The sequence below is a fragment of the Rhineura floridana genome, chromosome 6 (genome assembly GCF_030035675.1).
Source record: "Rhineura floridana isolate rRhiFlo1 chromosome 6, rRhiFlo1.hap2, whole genome shotgun sequence".
Taxonomy (NCBI): Eukaryota; Metazoa; Chordata; class Lepidosauria; order Squamata; family Rhineuridae; genus Rhineura; species Rhineura floridana.
The window spans coordinates 157726866-157751322 of NC_084485.1; the positions used below are offsets into that span (position 1 = coordinate 157726866).

Consider the following 24457-nt stretch of genomic DNA (forward strand, 5'->3'; position numbering starts at 1 on the left):
GCAAGGAAGTGTGAACTTTGTTTGTAAACAGAAGTCTAAAGACTTGGAACAAATTAACTGTATTGTCGACAGTGGAGCAAGCCATATATTAATTAAAGACAGGAGTCTGTTTTACACGTCTACAGATGAGCAGGACTTTGTTTTACTTGCTGATGGATCACGGAAATCCGTAAAAGCACGTGGTCTGATTAAATTTGACAAACTTGGACTAATGTCAAACTGTTTGTTTGTTCCGGAATTGGCTCATAATATTTTATCTGTGAGAAAACTGGTGAGTTGTCAATTTTCAGTCTGGTTTGTTAAAGGAAAATGTTGGGTGCAAAGAGGAGAAAATGTTGTCTGTCAGGGTTTCATGACACAAGGGCAGTTTAAAATGACCGTGGGTGTGAAGTGTGCTAATGCCTTGAGTTTAATGGGGCAGAAAGGGAATGACCGCCAGAGCTGTAAGAAGACAGCTGTTAAAAGCACACAGCCACAGTATTCATGTAATGCAGTCAGGCTGATGCCTGAAAGAGTGCATCGCAGCCGAGTTTACAAGCCACAGGGTAAGAGACGTGGCAAACATGCACCTAGAGCACAAGAGAATGCATATTTCAAAGTTTGGTGTCCAGAAACACAGCAGTTAATTCTGAGCAGAAGCATTAAAGTCTCAGAAAAGCCTTGGGATCAAAGGGAGACAGTCCTTCTTACAGGAACAAATGACACACAAACACAAACACAATCACAGAAATTTCAGCCAGATGTTAACGTTAAAGTGGAAGGTACACAAATTCCTCTCAGAGATGCTTTGAATGAGCTCATTTCTGGAAAACGCAGATCAAAGAAACGAAAAGCCGAGGAAATGGAAGCTCCTGCGCAGGTTGTGCCAAGCACAAGCACAAATGGGGGGGCAGAGAGAGCCGAGGCTCTGGTTCCTTTAAGACGCTCCACAATATACTGTGGGATTAATAACAAGTCCTGGAATGAATAAAGTTGTAGACATGGATCCTGAGACACTTTATTTGACATGTGTTGAACCAAAGTTTGATTGAACAACGTTTTAGCTAATTGTACAGAGAGTTTCTGAAATGTACTGCTATGTACTGAGATGTAATTCTGAACTGTACTGAACTGAAAATGCAATGTACTGAAATGTATTGCAAGAGGTATTGTAGAAATGTATGACTGTATGACTATGTATTATGGAGATGTATTTCATGTGTATTTTGCAGTCTTAATGGAAAAAAGGGAGGCTGTTGGGCTGGTGACCAGTAGGCATTATTGTCTCTAGTAGTTTTCCATGAAGCCTGCAAGTGTGAAGACGTAACTGTGGTTAAGGGGGAGTTATGTCTATGTTCTGTCTGGGAACGGACGGCCAGGGCCGTTGCTATGGTAGCCATCTGATAACAGCTGGGAAAGTTGTAACAGAGTCTATGTGAGTTGTTGTTCTTCTGAATTATGCCTCTGAGCTGAGAGGCTGTCTTTTGTGTTCATCTATGGAGAGAGATGTCCCAGAAGGGGGGGTGACTGACGAATCTCTACATGTATTTACTCTTAAGCCTCTGGCCTTAATGTCTTAATGAAGACTCTTAACATGCTCTGAAGATGTTTTCTTGCTCAACTTAACTCCAACGTAATGTATGCTGTTTCACACAACAACGCACACAAACCAACAGTGAGGTGGCTAAAGGTGAAGCACTTTGAGGTTCAGGTTCTCTTTCTGGGAATCCAGTACCCAATTAGTAGGGTTGCATAGAAATGCCTGCTTGCTTCCACCTTGAATGTTTGTCAGTAAAACAAAATATAACAAAGACATCATAAAGAATCCATGTTTTGTAATCTGAAGGAAACTCAGTGCAATCCTATATATGCCTACTCTGAAGTAAACTCAATGGGATTTACTCCCATTACTCCCACTCCCTATATGATTGTAGCCTAAAGCTGCTAGGGTTATTGCTGGAGCTTTTCACAAATACCTATTCAGGTTTTAATGCCTGAACAGAGAATTCCCAGCACAACAGAATTGCCAGCATGCTCCACCCCTGCCTCCAATATCCCTGTGCCCACTGGACCCACCCCATCCTTTCTGCTTTCACTGGGACTGGTCTGCAGGGGACTTCCAGAAAGTTACTATTTTGGGGTGAGATTCAATTACATACTGGCAAATTCAGGTTGCACAATTAAAGATGATTTAGCACTCTTGTGCAACAAACTTGCGTGCCCCCCAAAATGGGACTTTTTGCAATGGAGAAGTGACAGGGAAATGCATTGGAAAGAGTGGAATTAGAATTGCTTGGCTTGCAATGTTGTATAACCTCCCTGCTTACAAATCAAAATGAATGCTCAATAAGTAGGTCATCTGGAAGTGACCTGAATTCACTTGAGTGCACTTAAGATCCTGCCACAAACAAGAACATTACACTATTGTGAATTCTCATTCACATGGAGAATTCTCAGTGTGTTCACCCAAATAGAAGCCCCCTTTAGACCTTCACAGTCAGTGCAGGAAGGTTGGGATGGAGTCGCAATTAATAAATTGGGGGGGAAAGGTTGCACGTAAGGCAGTATTCTCAATACACGGAAATGATATTTGTTGACTTCAAACTAATGAGACAATACTGGCATTGGGGCCTGGCATATCAAGCCACAGAGAGAGTGCTACACTATCGGGCTGAAACGAGTTTGGCTGCAGTGGGGATCGTTACTTGGCCCTAGCAGAGCTTGGAAAAGTTACTTTTTTGAACTACAACTCCCATCAGCCCCAGCCAGCACGACCACTGGATTGGGCTGATGTGAGTTGTAGTTCAAAAAAGCAACTTTTCCAAGCTCTGGGCCCTAGGCCATGCTACAAGCTTAATTAACATAAAGATAAGAAGTTGCAAAGGCAGGAGCTGCACCATCATTCTTAATGTGCTGGGAGAGAGAAGGCGGAGAAAAAACCTCTACAGACCACGTTTGATTAGTTTAGGGCAGCATCTGGCCCTTGAAGAAATCAATCAGACTCTATTTAGTCATCATTCAATACTCCCAACCAGCCATATAGCAGAGAACTGGCAACAGCTGGGGGGCCTGCCTGCTTGCACAGCACTGAGTATACAGGGCTGCAACCATACCCTTAGGCAGCCTGGACTGTTATGATTAGGCAACTCTGGGCATTAACTAAGATAGGGATGGCTAGCTTCTGGGGTCTCAGAGGCTGCTCTATTCTCCAACTACTCTGAGCTTCCTGAAGCAGAGCAGGACATAGGTCAATAAATGTATAACGCTTGTGCTTCTCATTGGTGTTGCATAGCTTTTGGAATGTAGTGCAAAAGTGCTATAAAACGCCTTAAACATTAAGAGAATGCCATTTCTACTGTAATCTGTTTGTGATCATGATCTAAGTGATTTCTGTGAAATGAGCCAACTTGTCTGCTCCCACCTGTCAGTGTTTTTTGCCAATGAGTGTAGTCAGACCTGTGATTGATAAGTGAATTGTCTGGACACCATGCCCTTTTTCTTTGCTTAGCAACCACTATGCATTTTTCCTGTGGTGGGTTTGTCACAGATTGGGTATTTTCTGGAAGTTATTTTCTGCAAATGCTAGTACACAGTATGTGGAGGAGGATGTTAAAAAATCCCCTCCCAATGGCAAATGCAAAATGTGAAATCCTGCAAAAAGGCTTAGGCATATCTCCTGTTGTACAGGAGCTGATATCCAGGCATCTATTAAAAATTCATTGTATAATTAACTTAAAGTACAATGATATCCATGTCTTCTTCAGAAGTAAGTCTCTTTGTGTTTATTGGGTCTTACTCCCAGGTAATTGGGTACAGGATGGCAGCCTAGGGTAAGCTTTGGTATAGGATTGGCATTGGGGACAACAGGGTTGTGCTATTAACAAGTATATCTACACAATCAGGACCAGCAGGACATAGCTAGTTTCCCATGAGGTTGGGAATGGGGAGAGAAGCAGCAGTGAATGTGCGCTCTATTTTTGTGTTACACCATGCCCTCCATGGCAGCCATTTTGTGACTGGAGCCCTCCGTGCTCTCTCTTCAGTGGGATTACATCTGAAGAAATGCCCTCTTTCATATGCACCTGCCTGACAAAAGTCAGGTCCTGCAAACGAGGTCCTTTTTGGGGTGCCTCACCAACCAAGGCCAATTGGGTGGCAGCCATGGAGAAGGTCTTTTCAGTCGTGATACTGAATGGAATGCTCTTCCTAGAGAAGTTCGGGAGTTACCTAGAATAGCTTTAGCTAGGTGACATGTGAAAAGGTTGTAATTCAGCAGGGCTTTTAACAGTTGGTTTATGATCTGCTGTTGAATTACATTTTGGCACTTTGCTGCTTTTTATGGCTTTTCCTGTTTTTGCTTCTTTACTGTTTCTGTTTTATGGTTGTGTTGATTGGTTTTTATGGCTGCTTTGTGATGTAATGTTTTTCCTAATTTTATTGCTTGGTTGTGTGAGCCGCTTTGCAGACTTGAAAGTGGGAAAGAGGCATAGTAGTACTTAAACAATACTATATAACATATGCTTATCCCAGTAATATGCAGAGAGACAAGGGATTACAGAAGGAGGGGAGGGCTTGAATTCCTCTCGCTTTATTCTACTGTCTTATTTCAAACATTAAATTAGCATCCCTCCTACTCTTTTCTGCTCTTCTCCACCTATCCCATCCATCCACTGCTTTATCACTGGGCCTTTTTCATGCCCCACACATATCTAGTTTAGTTTAGTTTATTAAAATGTTGCCTCCCCCTTGTAAACGGTGCTGAAAGTGGTTTACAACAAGCCTTAACTGGTCAAAATAGATAGCCTTTCGGGGGGGGGGCAAACAAATGTATTACATAACATATCAACAGATTAAAATAATAATAATAATAATAATAATAATAATAATAATTTAATTTTTAGGCTGCCTATGTGGCCGAAGCCACTCTAGGCGGCGTACATATTAAATTCAATAAAATACAAAATACAGTAAATACAATAAAATACAAATAATCATCAGTGACAGAATAGCAGCAATTGTAATACATAGCAGCGGGGATTGAGTATATAATTAGCCCATCCCGATAGTCTCAAAGGCCTGACCAAACAGCCAAGTTTTTAATGCTCGGCGGAAGGTATCCAGGGAAGGGGCATGTCGAAGATCGAACGGGAGGGAATTCCAGAGAGTGGGGGCCGCCACCGAAAAAGCCCTCTCTCTAGTCCCCACCAACCTAACTACTTTTGTTGGTGGGATTGAGAGAAGGCCCTGCGTGGCGGATCTTGTCAGGCGGCATAGTTGGTGACGCTGGAGGTGCTCCTTCAGATAAACCGGGCCGAAACCATATAGGGATTTAAAGGTTAACACCAACACCTTGAATTGGGCCCGGAAAACTACTGGAAGCCAGTGTAGATTAAATAATACTGGTGTAATATGATCACGGCGACGGCTGTTTGTAAGTAAACGAGCCGCCGCATTCTGTACCAGTTGAAGTTTCCGGACCGTTTTCAAGGGTAACCCCACGTAGAGCGCATTGCAGTAGTCTAATCGAGAGGTGACCAGGGCATGTACTACCAGTGGGAGCTGATGAACAGGGAGGTAGGGTTGCAGCCTGCATATGAGGTGTAGTTGGTACCAGGCTGCCCGGCTCACTGCCGAAATCTGAGCCTCCATGGACAGCCTGGAATCAAGAAGAACCCCCAGGCTGTGGACCTGGTGCTTCAGGGGCAATTGTACCCCATTAAACCTCAGGTCAACAGAACCCAGCCTACCCCTGTCTCCCACAAGCAGTACCTCGGTCTTGTCAGGATTTAGCTTCAGCCTGTTCCTTCCCATCCATCCACTCACGGATTCCAGGCACTTGATAATAAGACAAAAACAAGTCATAGAATCATAGAATAGAATCATAGAGTTGGAAGGGGCCTTGTAGGCCATCGAGTCCAACCCCCTGCTCGCAGCAGGAAATCCACAGCTAGAGCATCTCCCGCAGATAGCTGTCCAGCCTCTGCTTGAAGACATCCAGCGAAGGGGATCCCACCACCTCCCTAGGCAGTCGGTTCCATTGCCGAACTGCCCTTACTGTCAAGAAGTTCCTTCTAATGTCCAATCTGAATCTACGCTCCTGCAACTTAAAACCATTAGACCTAGTCCTACCCTCTGGGGCAGCAGAGAACAAATCTGTACCCTCCTCTATGTGACAGCCCTTCAGGTACTTAAAGAGTGCAATCACGTCACCCCTCAGCCTTCTCTTCACCAGACTGAACATGCCAAGTTCCTTCAACCTTTCCTCATAAGACTTGTTCTCCATGCCGGCTATCATCCTCGTCGCCGTCTTCTGAACCCGCTCTAACTTGTCTATATCTTTCTTAAAATGAGGCGCCCAGAACTGAATGCAGTATTCCAGATGAGGCCTGACTAATGCAGAATATAGTGGGACTATTACTTCCCTCGACCTGGAAACTATAGCTCTGTTTATGCAGCCCAAAACCGCATTTGCCTTTTTTGCCGCAGCATCACACTGCTGAGTCATGTTCAACTTGCGATCCACTACAATTCCAAGGTCCTTCTCACACGCACTACTGCTAAGCTGGGTATTTCCCATCCTGTACCCGTGCATTTTGTTTTTGTGGCCTAAATGCAGAATCTTGCATTTGTCTTTATTGAATGTCATTTTATTAATTTCAGCCCAATTTTCTAGTCTATCCAGGTCCCTTTGGATTTTATTCCTGTCTTCCATTGTGTTAGCTATCCCTCCCAGTTTTGTATCATCTGCAAACTTCATAAGGCTTCCCTCCACCTCAATACACTGTCAATACACAGAAGACAAATTCAATATACAATGAAATAATGTAGACTTAATACATAACAAAATACAGAGCAAAAATCAAAATCTTCTGTCCAAAATAAAACTGAACTGGTGCCTGGCTGCGACAATAGACTGGAGGAGGGCTAATAAACTGAGGCTCAATCCAGACAAGACTGAGATGCTGCTAGTGGGTGGTTCTTCTGACTGGATGGTGGATGTCCAACCTGTCCTGGATGGGGTCACACTCCCCCTGAAGGAGCAGGTTCGTAGCTTGGGGGTTCTCCTAGAACCATCTCTGTCACTTGAGGCTCAGGCAGCCTTGGTGGCACGGAGTGCCTTCTACCAACTCCGGTTGGTGGCCCAGCTGCGCCCCTATCTGGACAGGGATAACCTGGCTTCAGTTGTCCACGCTCTGGTAACCTCCATGTTAGATTACTGCAATGCGCTCTATGTGAGGCTGCCTTTGAAGATGGTTCGGAAACTGCAGCTTGTGCAAAATGCAGCAGCCAGATTGGTAACAGGGACCAGACGATCTGAACATATAAAACCGATTCTGGCCTGCTTGCACTGGCTGCCTGTATGTTTCCGAGCTCGATTCAAGGTGCTGGTTTTAACCTATAAAGCCTTACACAGCTTGGGACCACAATACCTGATGGAACACCTCTTCCGATACGAACCCACCCGTGCACTACGCTCAACATCTAAGGCCCTCCTCCGGGTGCCTACTCTGAGGGAAGCTGGGAGGGTGGCAACAAGGGAGAGGGCCTTCTCAGTGGTGGCCCCCAAATTATGGAATGATTTCGTTGAAGAGGTGCGCCTGGCACCATCACTGTTATCTTTTCGGCACCAGGTCAAGACTTTCCTCTTCTCCCAGGCATTTTGGCATGTGTTTTAAATTGTTTTGAATTTTTTAAATTGTGTTTTAAATTGTTTTTAAAAGATGTGTTTTAAATTTGTATATTTGTTTTTGATGTTTTTAGTTGCTGTAAACTGCCCAGAGAGCTTCGGCTATGGGGCGGTACACAAATACAATAAAAATAAATAAATAAATAACCCATATTAGTAGTGCTAGGCTTGCTGCACTCCAAGGGGGCCACAACAGCTTGGCTAAAGCACTGTTCAGAGGGGGCAGGGTCTTATCAGGCTCAGTGTCTCACAGGCTAGATTGTGCCATCATCTCTCCTACAGAGGAGGCTGGCAGCAGCAAAAGGGAACTGCTGGGGAGTGGCAGTGATGGTAAGCCCTCTTCACCAGCCCTCCTGGTGTACCAGCTGCTAATCTTGTTGTACTCTGCAGGTTCCTGCACTCAATATCTTCCTTATTTACCTATCTATTACCTTTTCCCTAAGATTCTATGGACAGCATACTTGAGGTTCTCTCACTGTATCTTCACAACAGCCCCGTGAGACTGGGAGAGAATGATTTGCCTAAGGCCACCTAGACAGTTTAATAGATGAGCATGGATCTGAACCCCCGTCTTCCAAATCCAACTGTATCCATACTGGCTACTCTTTGCTTTTCACTGATTTCTAACCGTCAGCACTTGAGTGACTTCACAATAGATCTGCCTACCTAGTTCTTGGCCCACTCAGGCCTTCTTGCTGCTGTAGCACAGCATCTGCACAAAGGCAAGGTTTCTTCCATTTGCTGTTGCTCCTATATTATGATCCTAGGCAACTCCCAGTGCCTAGAGTCCCCTAATGGTAAGGCTGATGTTGCCTGTGCATTCAGTTTGTTTGCCGTCTTACAAAATAGCAGTGCTGACTCTCCTGGGGGAGAAATCTGTTTTGAGTTGTTTACATATCTCCAGATGAGCTGTTTTTCTTGAAAGTGTCAAAACATTGCTAGGAGTTCTTTTAGAGGGCACTTAAAATAACTGACATCGCTATAGTAAACTTGCAGGCTTCATTTCAGTCACCTGTAAACCCCTCCCCCCTATTATCCCCAAGGAAAATGGCTATTAAGCAGGCAGGTAGTCTGCAGAAATGAAGCAGCGGGAGTTTTCTGGAAACCCAAAGGACCTTTGTATTCATCACAAAAGCCAATTAAAACTGCGGTATGTGAAAGCATCCTGAGAGATACAGATGAGGCTCTTGTGGTGAAAAACCCATTGCTTCTTCAAAGTGTTGCTCTGCACTGCCAGTTGCACTTCAGATGGCAGATTCCACAGTATTCCAGTAGGTCTGACATTCTTGCAAAATAAGGGTTGTTTTCTTCATATTTATAAAGTACCATCCATGCACATGGTGATTTATAGAGTAAGTTAATGAAAAAAGATAGCTCCCTGTCGCCTGAGAGCTTACAGTCTAAATGTTAGCATGGATTCAGGATACGCAAGGAGTAGCAGCCTGTGTGGCATAGTGGTTAGAGTGTTGGATGGGAGACCAGGGTTCGAATTCCCACATAGCCATGAAGCTCACTGAGTGACCTTGGGCCAGTCACTGCCTCTCAGCCTCAGAGGAAGGCAATGGTAAACCCCCTCTGAATACCACTTACCATGAAAACCCTATTCAAAGGGTCACCATAAGTCAGAATCGACTTGAAGGCAGTCCATTTCCATTTTCAATAAGGGATGAAGGTGAGCAAGTGCAGGTATACTAACTTTGCATCTAGTTCACACAGCAAATGCAGTTGTATAACTGTTTCTGGACTGTTCCACTTCAGGCTTGCAGGTAGGAGGTTGCATTGTTGAATGCTTCCTCACTGAAAAAAATCCCAAATACAAATCTAGCATGTTGGGGAGAAAGCTAAGCTAGAATTCTTCTCCCTAACATCTAGTTTTTTAAATGTGTGAAGTTTCCATTTGTAGATTGAGAAGCACACAGCTACACAGATCCTTTCACCTGTAGTTGTTATACGACTGCAGCTGCTATTTGTGTGACTGAGGCTTTGCTCCAACAGAGTAGTAAGTGGCTGAGCCAGAGTTTTCATGGGCAAAGTGAGAAGGGTGAGCATGATAAGACAGAGGTGACACTATGGGGAGTGTTCTGAGAAGGAGGGAGTTCCAGGCTTAAAGGGGCGGCACCAAGAAGGGTGAGTTGCTTAAGAGGGCAGGAGAGCCCAAACACCACAGTTCCAGGTGAGCAAATGCCTTACACACCTTCTTTTGGTCCCAGTCCCTTTTTTTAACACCCAATTTCCACTCTCTTGAATTAGTTGTGAAAGTGATCCTTTCAAGATGACTAGGAAAAAATTACACTTTTAAAAAACTGCTCTGGTTACTTGACTGCTGCAATGCATTCCATGCAGGGGGCGCTCTTAAAAGGTTCAGAAGATTAAACTTGTGCAGAAAATACAAAATGATGTGTATGTGGAGTCTCTTTTTATCAGGGTTGGCCAACATTGATCCCCCCCCAACATATCAGGAATGTAGAAGCAGTTGTAAAGCATGGAATGGCAGCTAGCAAGGGAAAAGAGAAATTTTCATAACTGAAGTCATACACATGGACTTCTGCACTCCCTCCATAAGATAATTATATCTATGGTTTAAAAGTGCACAGCTGCACCATTGACTCTGAACCCTGGCATATTTCATCATCTTGGAAATTTTGCACAAATTTGCTTATTTTATTTTTATATTTAACGTTTCAACTTGCATTCTCACACAGATTTACAGTGCACATATAAATACAAATTACAGTATTGTTATAAGATTGGTGGGGGGTGACCCCTCACTATCCCTTGCAACCCTGTGATACAAAGCAAATGTCATCTAGCCCCATTCCTCTAGCCTGCCCTGTCCCCATATCCCAGAATTATTAGAGCCTATAGGAGTGACTGAGTGTTCTGATGAGCATATGATGGCTGCAGCACATGGCTCTAGGGTGCCAACAGTGACTGTCTCCTGGCATATATGCGTGGGGGAGAGGGCACCATGTTTGAGAGGATACTATCCAAAACACATACTTCTAGGGATATTGGCACATGGCAGCTCATGAGGACCCACCTTCAGGGTAGCCTGAACATAAGATTTGGAGTGTTTCAAAGTTTATGGGTAGGGAAGGGGATACTGTTTGAGTCGCAATTCCAAACCCAGTGTCCTGCATTTCAAATAAGGAACTGGGGAACCGACTTCAGCCTCCAAAAACAACAAGCTAAGAAGAAACTCTCTCACAGGGCTGTTTCTTGCTGCTCAGCAATCTTATGCTCCTATCCAGGGACACTCAGGGTGATATCTTTGTTCATCGTAGACCCTCCCCTCTTTTCTCATCTTCCCTTGGAAGGACTAATCCGGTTGCTGAACAGAAGCAACCGGTGTGTGTGTGAAAGAGAGAGGCGGGGAGGGAGACAGAGAGATGTGAAAGCTAACCATTCCAAAAGCTTGCGGGCATAGAAGCTTAGTCAAAGCCATTGTTAGCACTCCGCTCTCCCCCCTCCCCGTAATTGTAGTAATCTTCTTGGGAAAGGTACATGTGTGTGGGAGGGCGAGAGGGATGCTTCTCTCTCTCCCCTCCCCCCTTTGTGGAAAAAGAAAACGAGAGAATATTTCTCATTAGAGGGAGAAAGATGGAGCCGATTGCGGGGAAGTTAAACACTTTGCTCTCTAACTAGACTGGAGTGGGCTGCAACCTGTTTCTCCACCTCTTCTCATAGGCGCTCACCCAGTTGCAGGTTCCCCCCCCTTCGTGATGGGCAGATGGAAAAGCTTGGATTGCAGCCCCTTTCCTGTCTGATTTTGACAACCACCCCGAGTGCCTCTAGACTGGATCCTTTGTGGAGGTTCAAGCAAGGAGGTGGAGTCCGGGAGCACCCCTCTTTTCTTTTCTTTTTTTGTTGTCTCTAAACAAAGCCAGGAGGAGGACATGTCTGATTTAAAGCCCAGTCTCGGTGCAGAGAGCTTCACCTAAAAAAGGGACAGAATCTGAGCTCGTCTCCACAGCGAAAAGCAACAACCTGCTTTCCTTTAGGAGAAATCTGAACATTTACTTCAAATTACACCATGGCGTTTGCTTGCTGGGTTGGCTGATTTGGGCTGGGGGTGTTTTTTTTACAATACCTTGTGTTTTGTGTTGAAAGATTTGCATGCCTGGATGCTAAGCGTTGCTTCCTGAGGAATGGAGGAGTCATTGAACGTGTGGCTTTAAAAGCATCACAGAGAGAGACAGAAAAGGGGGTGCTCTCGTGGGAACGCCGCCACCCCTTACACACACACACCTTTATTGCTGCTTGCTACTGTGTGGAAAGGAGGGGGCCTTGGTTGGATCACCTCTCTCTTTTCCTTCCAGGATGGCTCGCTTTGGTGAAGCGATGGCTGGCAGGCTGGGATCCGGAGATGGAGCCACAGAACAGAGCAGGAACCGCCAAGCAGCCCCTGCTTCTTCAGGGGGGACCCCAGGAGCATACAAGCAAACCAAAGCCCAAAGGGCCAGGACTATGGCACTGTACAACCCTATACCCGTCCGTCAGAACTGCTTTACAGTCAACAGATCTCTCTTCATCTTTGGGGAAGATAACATGGTCAGGAAATATGCCAAGAAGCTGATCGACTGGCCATATCCTTTTCCCTATGTCCCTTTCCCAGCTGTTATTTACATGTCTTGTCATGACTGGTACTGGCTGAGCCAGCAACATGGGCAAAGGTAAGCTCCTGTCTCCCATTCCATTATGTAGCTGGACCACATGGAGAAAGTGAGGCAAACCGCATGTATGTCCCGCTCTCCCTTTCCATTCCCACTGTCTGTCTAGGCTTCCTCGCATTTCTAGTTTTCCTGCTGTAGTAACCTACGTTTCTCTTTACCTTGCTCCAGCTCTTTGCATGGGCAGGTCTGCAATGCACAGGATGGTTTGGTTCTCTTAAGAGGGCCGCTGCCCAGCTTGTTGGCTGAAGAGATCTGGAATAGAATGTAATAGATCCAGCCAACTCAAAGACTGCAAGTTCTCCAGCATCTAGGGACATTCTGATGACAAAATGACTGAGAAAGGGGAACTTGAGTTCATATTTAATCGTTGCCTCTTCCCAAAGTCAAGTTTCTCATTTTCTCAAGAAACTCCACTAATATGTAAGGGCTCTTTGGGGCTTGTTCTGTACACTTTACTACCTATTTCATTGAAACATTTTAATACAGTCCTGGCCTTTTGTAACAAATACATGCCACATGGGCACTGCAGTGCTTTTGACTGGACCAGTTTTGGTGTGGTGCAAAAAAAAAAAAGGCAAGCTTTCAGATTGCACAGATCTCTTCATCGGGCAAAGGAATCCATCATTTACACCAATGGAAGTTGATCTGGTTATAAGAATTGCCTTGCTATTGGTTATAAGGGAAATACAAGCAGAACAAATTTTGTGTCCACTTTTAGACAAACAGCCTCTTTATTCCTACACCTTGAGCACAGCAGAATCCCACCCAGAGGATGTGGTTAATTGGGTGGTATGTAAATGCCAAAAATAAATTATCAAATCCTATCCCTTTCTTTATCTATGATAACAGATGATTTAAAAAAAAAACCCACATTGTAGCCGTCCACTTTATACACCATGTTCACCATCAGGCAGCACATGGAAGAAACTTTAACACCAATGTGCCATGCATATTTCTAGACTGTCTTCATTTTTATCCTGGCTCTTTTGTAATAGTATCCCTATAGAATTAGATGTGGGAACAATTGTGGGCTAAGGAGAGGCATTTCCAGCCCCAAACTCTGTTTGTCAGCAGCAGCATTGGTCCTTGTTAAAAGAGGCCATGCACTATTCTGTTACTGAATGGACTCCAGAGTGATAGGAAACTGGGCCCATGACACTTGAGCCAGAGTAAAGCAACTGGGAATTAAATCTAACTGAGGTTGCATACACACCCTGCATACAACACCAGCATAAGCTGATCTCTTGTCATGAACTAATCAAACCTGAAATCCCTCCACCTCTTTTTTTGTTTGGAACCCAAAGCACAAGATGCTGATGCATAGCATAAGTGCCTTAACTACCTCAAGCCCACCCACACCCACCATTCTCCCTGCTGGGCTTTTGTATTGCTGATTTCTGGTTCTAGCTATTCTGACACACAGCTCCTTTTGCTGTACTTGGCACACACGTACTGTCAGTTGAGGGGGTTGGCCCTTTGTGTCCTCACTGGACTGAGCAGGCTAAACAATACTGAGATTGCAATCAACAGTATAGAAGGTGCCCAGCATCCTCCAGCCTATTGCTCTGAAGAACACTCTCCATTCAGTACCACGGATAGCTCCCAGCTCTCTGTCTGGCACATGTGATGTAACCCTCATAGACCTGGTGCCCTCCAGATGTTTTGGTCTACAACTCCCATAAGTCCCCACCAGCACAGTAGTCTGGAAGGCATCAGGTTGGTGCAGCTATCTTAATGCTTACCATGCTACCCCTTTACACTCTTTTATCTACCCCCCTTTTTTTTACACATTGTGATGGTGGTTAAAGAAAATGAAAAGGCTAGGTCTGTCACCATGTCAGAGTATGTCTATGCATGGGGTGGGGATTCTAATTTGAGTTACTGATTATGAGTAAGGAACTAAAAAGTGACTGGTCTGAATGCTGGATGAGCATATTCAGAGTGAAGGGCTGTGTGATCTTGTGCAAGCTCAGTGTGTGCTGCATTGGTCTCCTCCTGCTGTTATCTCTTCTGTGCAGCCCCACCCAGAACCCTGCTTCTCAAAGTGTGGCTCAAAGAGTTCTCTCTATTTAGCTGAAGGTGTTTGGAAAGAGGACCTGTACAGAGTAAGAACTCCTCCTGTTCACTGTGCTCACAGAGGTACATTGCGTCCTCCTGGCAGAAAGGACTAACCCTGCCAGTGTCAAAGTCAGGCTTTGCCTCCATTATCACTGTGCCCCAAAGTGCAGGGCTGTCTTCCTTCATAGGAATGAATGGCAGCCATCCTCATATAGGAGAAGGGGAAAGGGGGGTATTTGGAAATATTACTGGGATAGGAGCAATTGCAACATTTGGATCAAGGACCACTTTTTCATCACCAGAAAACAAAATTCCCAGAGTGCCTTATTCAGCAGTATCAAACTGCAACTGCTGCAGCTTCCTTGGGGAGATGTCCTCATACTTTTCAAAACAATGTTTATAGAGCATTTCATCTCTCCTCTGTCCATACACACCATGGCAAGGGAAGCGAAGTGAAGCCCAACAGAGGCTGATATGGTGGTATTAAGAGTTGCCTTCTGCTCTGGATGCTGCAGAGGTGCCTTGGTCTCTGGGGTTTGGCTCCCAAAATGGTGGCCTTTGGCTAGGAAATATCAAAATCAGTTATCTAGATCTGTGTGTACTCAAGTCTCAGAGCCTCATCAGAAACAACAGAGAAATAAGAGGGTGCAACATTAGCCCTCAGAGCTGGCTGGCATTATGAGGGCTTTGGATTGTCTGGTCCCGATATAAAGCTAGGAGCCTGGCCATCTTTTTCCAACTAGTCAACAAAGCATTTCCTTCTGCCTGATGCACCTAGCGTTCTTGCTCTAGCAACTCACCTTGGGAGGGCCTTGGTTAGAGAAGACTGCTCGAAGTCTGGTTTCAGGAACAGACACCAGTGCTCATGTTATAGCCTTGACCAAGGGTATTATGGCCCTTTATTCCTAGTTGTGGATGGTGATGCTGAGAACGAATGTCTTTCAGGGGATTGTTTCATGGGACATAAAGCATTCCATGGATATAGAAGGAGCTTCTTCCTCTCTGTCCTTTTAGTCTGCCCACAGATGAAAGCAGTCCAACTGGGAACTGCATGTACACTCGCCTGACAGAGGAAAGTGGGACACAAGATGTTTATGTGAACGTGTACTGCAAATGCAATAAGAATGGCCCTTCTCCAACGATGCACCAGTACAATGGTGCGTGCATGGCCCAAGAAAAGAAGCCGGGATCCTTCCAATCTCCCACTCTTGATGAGCACTAGAATGTAGCAGAACCCTAGGAATTGGCATATATATGGACTTGTATGTATGTATGTATACAAACAGAATGGGACTGGTAGCCCACAGGTCTCATCCAGTGCACGCTACCATTTTGTCTGACTCCTCTAGCTTTTCTTGTCCCATGGAAGGGGTTCATTCTGCCTCGGTAAATGCTGCTCTCAGTGGGAAACGAGCAGCAACCTATCCAAGCAGCTCCACTTGTGTGTTAGCGTAAGCTTATTCTGGAATATTCAATAGTTTAAAAGCTAAGTACCTCCCTATGGCTTTGCTGCTGTGTTTTATGCTGTTTTTCCCTGCCTCCCCCATTTTGATTATTTTATTCTGCTTTTAGCTTTTTATTGTGAATTGCTTTTTATTTTATGTCTCTCTAAACCATACAGAGAACTTGGCTGGATGCGTGCTATATATTTGTAATTAAATAAATACATACTTTTGCTGATTTGCAGGAGGGGGACACTATCCACTGGGTCTGTCTCCTGCAGATGCCCCATTGGAAATGAACAAGATCTATACAAGACTGCACATTTGCTTGTTTGCAAGTCTCATTTCATAGAATCATTGAATAGTAGAGTTGGAAGGGGCCTATAAGGCCATCAAGTCGAACCCCTACTCAATGCAGGAATTCAAATTAAAGCATTCCCAACAGATGGCTGTCCAGCTGCCTCTTGAATGCCTCCAGTGTCGGAGAGCCCACTACCTCTCTAGTAATTGGTTCCATTGTAGTATGGCTCTAACAGTTAGGAAGGTTTTCCTGATGTTCAGTCGAAATCTGGCTTCTTGCAACTTGAGCCCATTATTTCGTGTCCTGCACTCTGGGACAATCTAGAAGAGATCCCGGCCCTCCTCTGTGTGGCAACCTTTCAAGTACTTGAAGAGTGCTATCATATCTCCCCTCAGTCTTCTCTTCTCCAGGCTAAACATGCCCAGTTCTTTCAGTCTCTCCTCATAGGGCTTTGTTTCCAGTCCCCTGATCATCCTTGTTGCCCTCCTCTGAACCCGTTCCAGTTTGTCTGCATCCTTCTTTAAGTGCCTTTTTACTTCAATGGGGCTTGTGGTTAAAATATCCTTGATGTCCAGTATGGGAGGATAGTTCACTGGCAGTGTGCATGAGGGAAGTGTGGAATATCCCTGGCACTGAAATATTTAGCAGGCAACAAAAGTCTAATGAAAATATTTAGTTGCTTATTGTGTCCTCAAGACTTACAGTTCATACATGTTGCACAAAGGCAGATGTCCTTAATTATGCAGAGGAGTTTTATAACCTTGCTTAAAGTTCTTAAATTAGTTTCATGGTTGCTTAATGTTTAATGAAAACATGTTTATGCATATCATTATTCATGGGCCAAGCATGCACATGCAGAAGGTTCTCTGAATCATGACCTGTAGGTTAGTCCCATTAAGAAGAAAACACTGAAGAACAATCCTCCCAACCCCCTTAAAGTAAACTTAATAAGAGAAAAGCAACTTGTTCCTAGGCATTCTTCCTGTTGAATATGCATTTTGATTTTAGAACACACTCAAAGCATAATTATCAGTGGTTCTAGCCATTATAATTCAATAAAAAGTTTGTGTTCAGAGGCGATGTACCACTGAATATTTGATGTTGGGTACAAACGATATTGCCTCCGTGCCCTTCTTGTGGGCTTCCTGGAAGCATCTGGTTGGCCACTGTCAAAAACAGGATGCAGGAAGAGATGGACCCTTGGACTGATCCAGCCAGACTCTGCTCACATTCTTAGAATTGGTGTGTATATGGGAAAAATGAAAAGGAACAATTTCAAAATGAAGCTTCTGAAAAGGAAACTAGTCCCAATTTTTCTTTCCTGTGGTATGTTCTACTTTTACATCCAGCAAGTCATGCTGATAAGAGTGGGGCATTTTCTACACACACATCATCATCATCATCAAGATTTGATGGAGGAAATTTCAGAGACTCTGCATAATAGCCAGACCTGCACCCCTAAAGCCCTTTGGTGAAATCTAGCTGCCTTTCTTTACAAAACTCTGAATATTACAGGCTGCCTGTCTCTATGTTCTGGCTTGATGAAGTGTCTAAGCAGACATACGCACAGGGTATTCTCCTGCCAAAAAATCATCCATGCAGATCTTTTTGGGTGTGTACCATTTATTAGCTTAATGTGTTTCATTGCCAAGAATTTGCCAAAGTATTAGTCATCTCCAGTTTGTACATTATTAAAGGGATTCGTTACTTTTCTGTGTTATTAATAGCATTCCATTTTCTTTACCTTCTGGTGGAAGCTGTTGTTCTAATTCTTCCCAGTTCCAACACACCAGAAGCTACCTACCAGGGCAGCTCAAAACGCTTTGTTGCTGAGGTAGAAAATTCAGATGGTGCTTCTTATTAATTGCCATGTGGTCTTCTGCAGGTCCTTGTCATTTCATCACAGCTTCTGCAGGAGAACTTTCTCATGGGTGGTGCTCTGTGGACTAGAGCTGTCCAGTTCCTACTTTACTGATCTTAATGGAACTCGGAATCTACCACCCTCACCTGATCTCATGGCAGGGCTAGCCCTGCTGCTATACACAAGGACATATGCAGCTGCCTTATGTTAGATTAAGACACTGGCCTATCTAGTCTACTATCTATTCCCATCCATGCTAACTGAGATCCTTGACCTGGGTATGCTGGGGATTGAAAGCAGCACATGATATATAGGCCTCCCTCCCTCATATTGATAATTGGCATGTCCTCTGCAAGAATGAAAATGAAATTCTGCCTGGAAGTGCTTGCAGTCTCTGCAGAGCATCTTAACTGTATTTATACACCTTATTATTCCCCAGAGGGGTCAGATCACTGGCGTTCCATCACTGGTATAGCTTACTGAAGTTAGTCTCATTGTATTTCCACTGATGGCATCAAGACTATAGAAATGTAAACAGTGCTTAAAGCAGAGGTGGGGAACCTCAGGACCAATGGTCAAATGCAGCCCTTTAGGCCTCTCTATTTTGCCTCTGAGCTCTGCTTAGGCCACACCCTTCACTTTCCCTGCTTTGCACCTCAATGTTTTTGCCTGGCTGGAATGTGTCCTTGGATTTGCATAATACCTCTTGATTGTCTGGATGGAGGATAGAGAGGGCTGTGTGAGTGTGTGTAGAACGTAGGCTACTGTAAAGAGTAACATTTACCACCCACTTTTGCCTCTGCCCCTGCCCACACTGGCATTCGGCCCTTGAACGGTTGCCCAGAAAGGAATGCGGCCCTTGGGCTGAAACAAAGTTCCCAGCTGCTAGGTCAGGGACTAGCAGAGGTGGCCTTGTTTTTCTTCTGCTAGTTTCATGTGTACCATAATGACTTTCCACACCCCCAGAGTTTGCTTTTCATATTGGCTCCATCAAAGCAGGCAAGCTGACTCAGGGCCAAGATGAGATCCTGGAAAGCCATACTAAAAAATGAGGCTGTGAGGATATGTACTCCACAGCTCAGGATCCTTGAGGTTAGCTGATGAAACTGAAGCTCAGGCTTGAGCAGGATCCAAGAACTAGAGCTGGCACTTGGTAAGCTTGAGCCTGAAATATCACGGGCAAAAAATACTGCTGTTGACTGGGCATAGGCAGAAGGCTTGATTCCTAGCATTTATATCAGGTCTGGCCAAGAGACCATTACTTGCAAATTGCAGGGTCTGATGCTGCACACTTCTGTTATTTTCTGTGCCATTCCCTTCCCCCAGCCCTAGGCAGGTCATGGCAAGGCCCTAGGCCCAAGAAGAGCCCAAAATAGCAGTTCTCTTCCATCCCTACCAAATTAATTGTTTGTAGCTGACCTACATGCCTACCATTTCTAAGTCCAACCACAGTCACTAAGATCAGATGGCAACAACCTCTTAAAGTTTCCAGCTAGGTCCCAGCATGCATCAGCTAGGAAGGATCACTGTGCTCAGAGGGGATGGGCTATAACAGAACATGGACTGCCTATTGAAAGCACAGATACTGCAAGTGGCATGGACATCAGCAGTCTGTAGCTCTCTTGGATGGGGAAAGGATGGCCCATGGACCTGGCTACAGCGTCAGCTGAGACTTCTGCTGCTGCTTGCTCTCTTGCTTGGTAGACTAGAGGCGAAATCACAGCAAGGTACAAGGGGCTGCCTATAGGCTGTAGCATAGATGGGATCTGTGGCTCCTTTGCCAAAATGATCAGCTACCATTGAGTTAGAGATTGGTAAAGTCCCTAAAAAGCGGGGGGATTCATGCATCTAATCAAAGGTCTAGTGATAAAAATTTGATGGCAACTCTAAGCAACTTATTGAATATAATATGTAATAAACTGATGGCATCCATTAGAAAAGCCCTATCAGAAGCCATATCATTTGGAGCCTGGGCCCCTCATACTTGAAATCACATTTGTATCCTACCATTCTTTTCAGGAGCTCATCCATGGGGTTGTCCCATTTTGCTTTCGTGTCGACCCTATAGTTGTTCATGAGGCCTGAACATCTTCCCAGAGGGATAACCATGATAATCTTTTGCAGCTAAAAAACAACAAAAAGTCTTGTAGAACCTTGAAGACAAATAGACTTACTGTGGCTTAAGTTTTTGTGGACTAGAGCCCACTTCATCAGGTGCACGAAATGTTATTCTTTATTGGGATAAACAGGTGTTTTTTTTTAATGCAGACAGTGATTTAAAAGCCATAAACCTTTTTATGGTGACATAAAAGCCATGAACAAGTTTTTGTATTTCATGGACTTTTAGTCTCGCCTTCTATCTCTCTCCCCCCATTTGTGTGTGTATGATTTCAGGGAGCGTATGAAATGCGCTCTAGTCCACAAAAGTTTATGTTACGATAAATCTGTAAATGGCCACAAGACTTTTTACTGATGTTGCTCTACTCTTGTAGAGATTGGCTGATGGTTACCCAGTGAGATGAATGGGTCAACAATGATCTCCTTGCTTGAAGTCCAACACACTGTCCAGTTCACCATGTAGAGCAAGGAATGCAGCACCTGCTGACAAGTGCTGTTCTTGCTAACCAATTGAAGCATTAAGATGTTCCAGCTAGTTTGAATTAAATTGTGAATGAAAGTGGTTAATCATCCCCTAAGTATTGATAATGAGCTATAAGAATCTGACCTCCTTATTTCTTCTGTCAACATAAACCCTCATTCTCTGTTGAAATGTCGTTCTGTGTCTTAATTTAAAAGGATGGAATTCTAATTTCTGCCTCATCATACAGATTCACTGAGCAGGTATCCACCCCCTCTTTTCCAGGGAACTCATGAACTGGAAAGTCTTCAAAGAGACTCCTCAACTCTTAATGTATGGGGCCTTCAAATATCTCCTGTACTGACTGTGTACTATTTATTGACAAGTATGTGGGTGATCAGTGTCAGCAGGAATCAGGCTTTCAGGTAACCAGGTTTCAGAGGCCTCAGGGGGCTGAGGCCAGTTGCTCAGTCCAGAGAATACATGGGTAATGGTCAAAGAGGCGTGAGGTAGGTTATTTTGTCCAAGGTGGGCAAGATGTCAGAAGTAGCATCAAAGGTCATAGAATCATAGAATAGTAGAGTTGGAAGGAGCCTATAAGGCCTTTGAATCCAACCCACTGCTTATTGCAGGAATCTGACTTAAAAGCGCATAAAAGGGACTACTAAGGCAAGTAGTGGGGGGCAAGGTTCCCAAAGACAGCAGTGTAGGAGAAGGAGCTTATCTAGGCAAGGCCCTTCTTTTCTGAGGTAAATGCATTGCTCAGACTAAGTAGTGGGGCTAGGGTTTTATAAAGTGTGGTGGTCTTTGTGTTCATCCTTCAGGTTGGTTGACTGTATACTCAGCCCTAACGGCATCATCATGTAACTAGTAATTTAAGTAACTGGAGTATTGTACAGTCTTCTTTGTGACATGTAACAACTGACTTGGGATAAAAGATCTCAAAGTATCACATCTGCATGGCCATACGTGTAAACATGTGTTCATGTGATTAGCAACATATGGGGGCTTGGTAAGACTGGGACAAAGGAGCCAAGAGATCCATCCAATGAGACTGGAGTTGGCATTTGGCGGGCTGGGAAGCAGCTAATAGGAATGTGCAGATGGGCTGGGGTCAAATGCAGCAAAAAGAGGGCCAGATCCTGTGGACTCAAACTAAATTACATTGGGATGCTGAGAGTGTTAGTGCCATAGGCTCATGTGCGTGTGCCAGGGTTGCCTGTCTGTCAGTTCACTTGAGTCAAAGCAGAAAGTGGGATGACTTAGGACAGAGCTAACTTTACCAACATTCTTCTAATGAGGGGGCACTGTAATTGCATACTATTATCGGATAATGTAGCAAAGCCTACTTATTTTCTCTTTTGTAATTGTACACTAGGACAATCAGTTTTAGTATCTTTTAACCACCTCTTGACAAATTGTGTGCTATTGTCTCTACAGTATTTTGAGGCATTGCAAGTTTGAATCCCAAATGCCTCATAAGCATGCATGCATTCATATTTATTTATTTATTATTTGATTTATATCCCACCCTTCCTCCCAGCAGGAGCCCAGGGCCTTATTTGAGGTAACATTTGGATCTGATAGGTAACGTTCATTTGGAAGAAATCTTGCTATTTTAAATTACATTTGTTTTAGAAGGGCCAATTTCTGCATTCAGCAGAATCAAACAGTAAAGTTTCTCATAAATTGTACCTCTTCAGATGGGAGGATGGTGTGGTGCATGATCAAATACTGCCCTATAGATAGACAGCATGTCAGAAAGACAGCTAGGATGAACCCTTCTCCTTAACAGTTCATTTTCTGGAGTGTGTGTGTGTGGGGGGGGAGGGTCCAAAGTATCTTAACATGCAACCTATCACTTGCAGCCTGATATGGTATAGTCTAGAAAACGCTTTACTGCCTGATTCTGATAATTGAACAGACCTGCTCTTATGCGGATGACTTAGAAGAAAATCAACTGCGGATTGTAGTGGTGGAGGAAGGATTGGGTTGCTTCATCCTAATCCAGTTGACTAGGTAATAAGGATAAAAATAACTAGGAGGTGGTGATTCAGTTCTGTATATCTGCTGGGTAAATGTGTAATTATACCAGCAGCCTGTGCCGTTTTGCTTTCCAATGTAAATAGAGGGTGATGCATAGGTTGGAAATATGAGACAATGGTTTTTTGTTTCCTGGGGAGCAAGCGGATTGCTTGGCATTTCAAGCCTAAGAGCCAGATTTAGTGACATCGCAGTGGAGTTTCTCTTTTTGCTGTTAATGTGTGGAGCAAAACCTATGCTTGTTTCTGCTATTGCTGTGATATGGAATCTTGAATGGTTATTTAAAAAATAATAATCAATTGAATCCTGAGTAAAAATCTAACACAAATTCAAAGACCGCCAACCTCTTGTCTATCAACCAAGCAGCAGTTAGTGAGTGCCCAGGCCTCCTGTCTTGATTTCATTTACATGGTTGCTTGGAAAGTTACAATTTGGTTAGGCTGCAAGATGGGAAGCACAACCCATCAATGTCTGCTCAATTCATCTTCTATTAATCATATTTGACCGCAGTGAGAGGCCCCAAAACAAAAGTTCTGGCTTTATAAAGGCTAATCAGAGAGCACTGGATGCTTTAGTTAATTATGCATTTACAATGCAGGCTCTTGCCAAGATTATGTGGTGTATGATTCTGATGGAGCAAATCCTTGCTATGACCACGCTATGAGGGAATAGTTGGCAGGGCTGTGGAGTCCACAGTTTCACACGGTGCAATATGCAGAATTAAGATCCTGAGAATCTCAGCTTTCATTGAAAAAAAATAGGATAAGAATGATTAATCCACATACACAAATGAAGATCCCCATAAGGCATTATGGATTTCCCCACCCTAGCCTTCAGGCAGGCACATATAATTCTGGGTGCCTAGCCATTACCTAGAATGGAAGGCTTATCTGCATCTATAATAGAGGGACCCATTGGCTCTGTTCCTCAGGTTGCATTGTGTATGCATACAGGGGAGGAGTCTGTACATCAGAACCCTAGGAAAGAGGAGGCCATTGGATCCGTCGGTGGGAGACAGAGACAGGCTTCCCATTCAAAGTAATGACTATATATAGTGCTATGTGCCCATCATAATATGCATTTTGATAAAGAATGGTTGCAGGCAGGGGAAGGGCTCTATAATGCCCTATTAGTTTTTCTGTTTCCCACATGGGTGGGAAATTTTATGTTGACATTGGCTCAGAGTCTAGATGGGTCCAGCAATTCCAGTCAGTCACCTACTAGGACCCACAAGTATAGGATGCAAAAATGATTGCAGAACTGCATTGCCCATTCAAGACTCTTTACAGATGCATCCATGTGGGAATTATGTAGTTGACTTAGGAGAGCATCACACTACATAGCAGTATTACACAGGAGCGAACCAGTCAGCTCATCATCTGTCCTACAGTGGCACCACTTGGGTAGATTTTGGGTATTGTCATGAGATAGTACTGGACTGTTACGTTTGGATTTGATGGTAAGAAAATATCTGTGATGGAGGAAATTCCTGTCAGACTTTTATTATATGACTATGACAGCAAGATTTTTGGGTGCGTAAAGATGGAAGATGGACCCAATATGGATAATGACAGAAGAGCGATTTGAAACTACTGGACTCAGTAGATTTGATCAGTTGGATTAATTGACATGTTTATTTAGGGAAAAAAAATGATTGACATATATCTCAAGGATTGGAAACTTCTCTTTGACTTTTTGTGGAAGATTAAAATGATATGATGTTAATGAGATTTGAAACCAACTAAGATAACTGCTGGAGGAAGGTGATTTTATAATCTATTAAGAGATAGGTCTGTTATATATTATAGATTTATAGTTGAATTATAGTGTTTTGA

The 24457-nt window shown here is 44.0% G+C and overlaps 1 protein-coding gene across 1 annotated transcript in view; it reads left to right on the forward strand.

Moving 5' to 3' along the window:
• Positions 1 to 24457, forward strand: part of CACNA1E (calcium voltage-gated channel subunit alpha1 E) — a 683463-nt gene that overhangs the window by 223918 nt on the left and 435088 nt on the right. The window contains exon 3 of the mRNA XM_061634264.1: positions 11986 to 12252. Coding sequence (XP_061490248.1) covers positions 11986 to 12252 — 267 coding nt within the window. The remainder of the gene's footprint in view (positions 1 to 11985; positions 12253 to 24457) is intronic.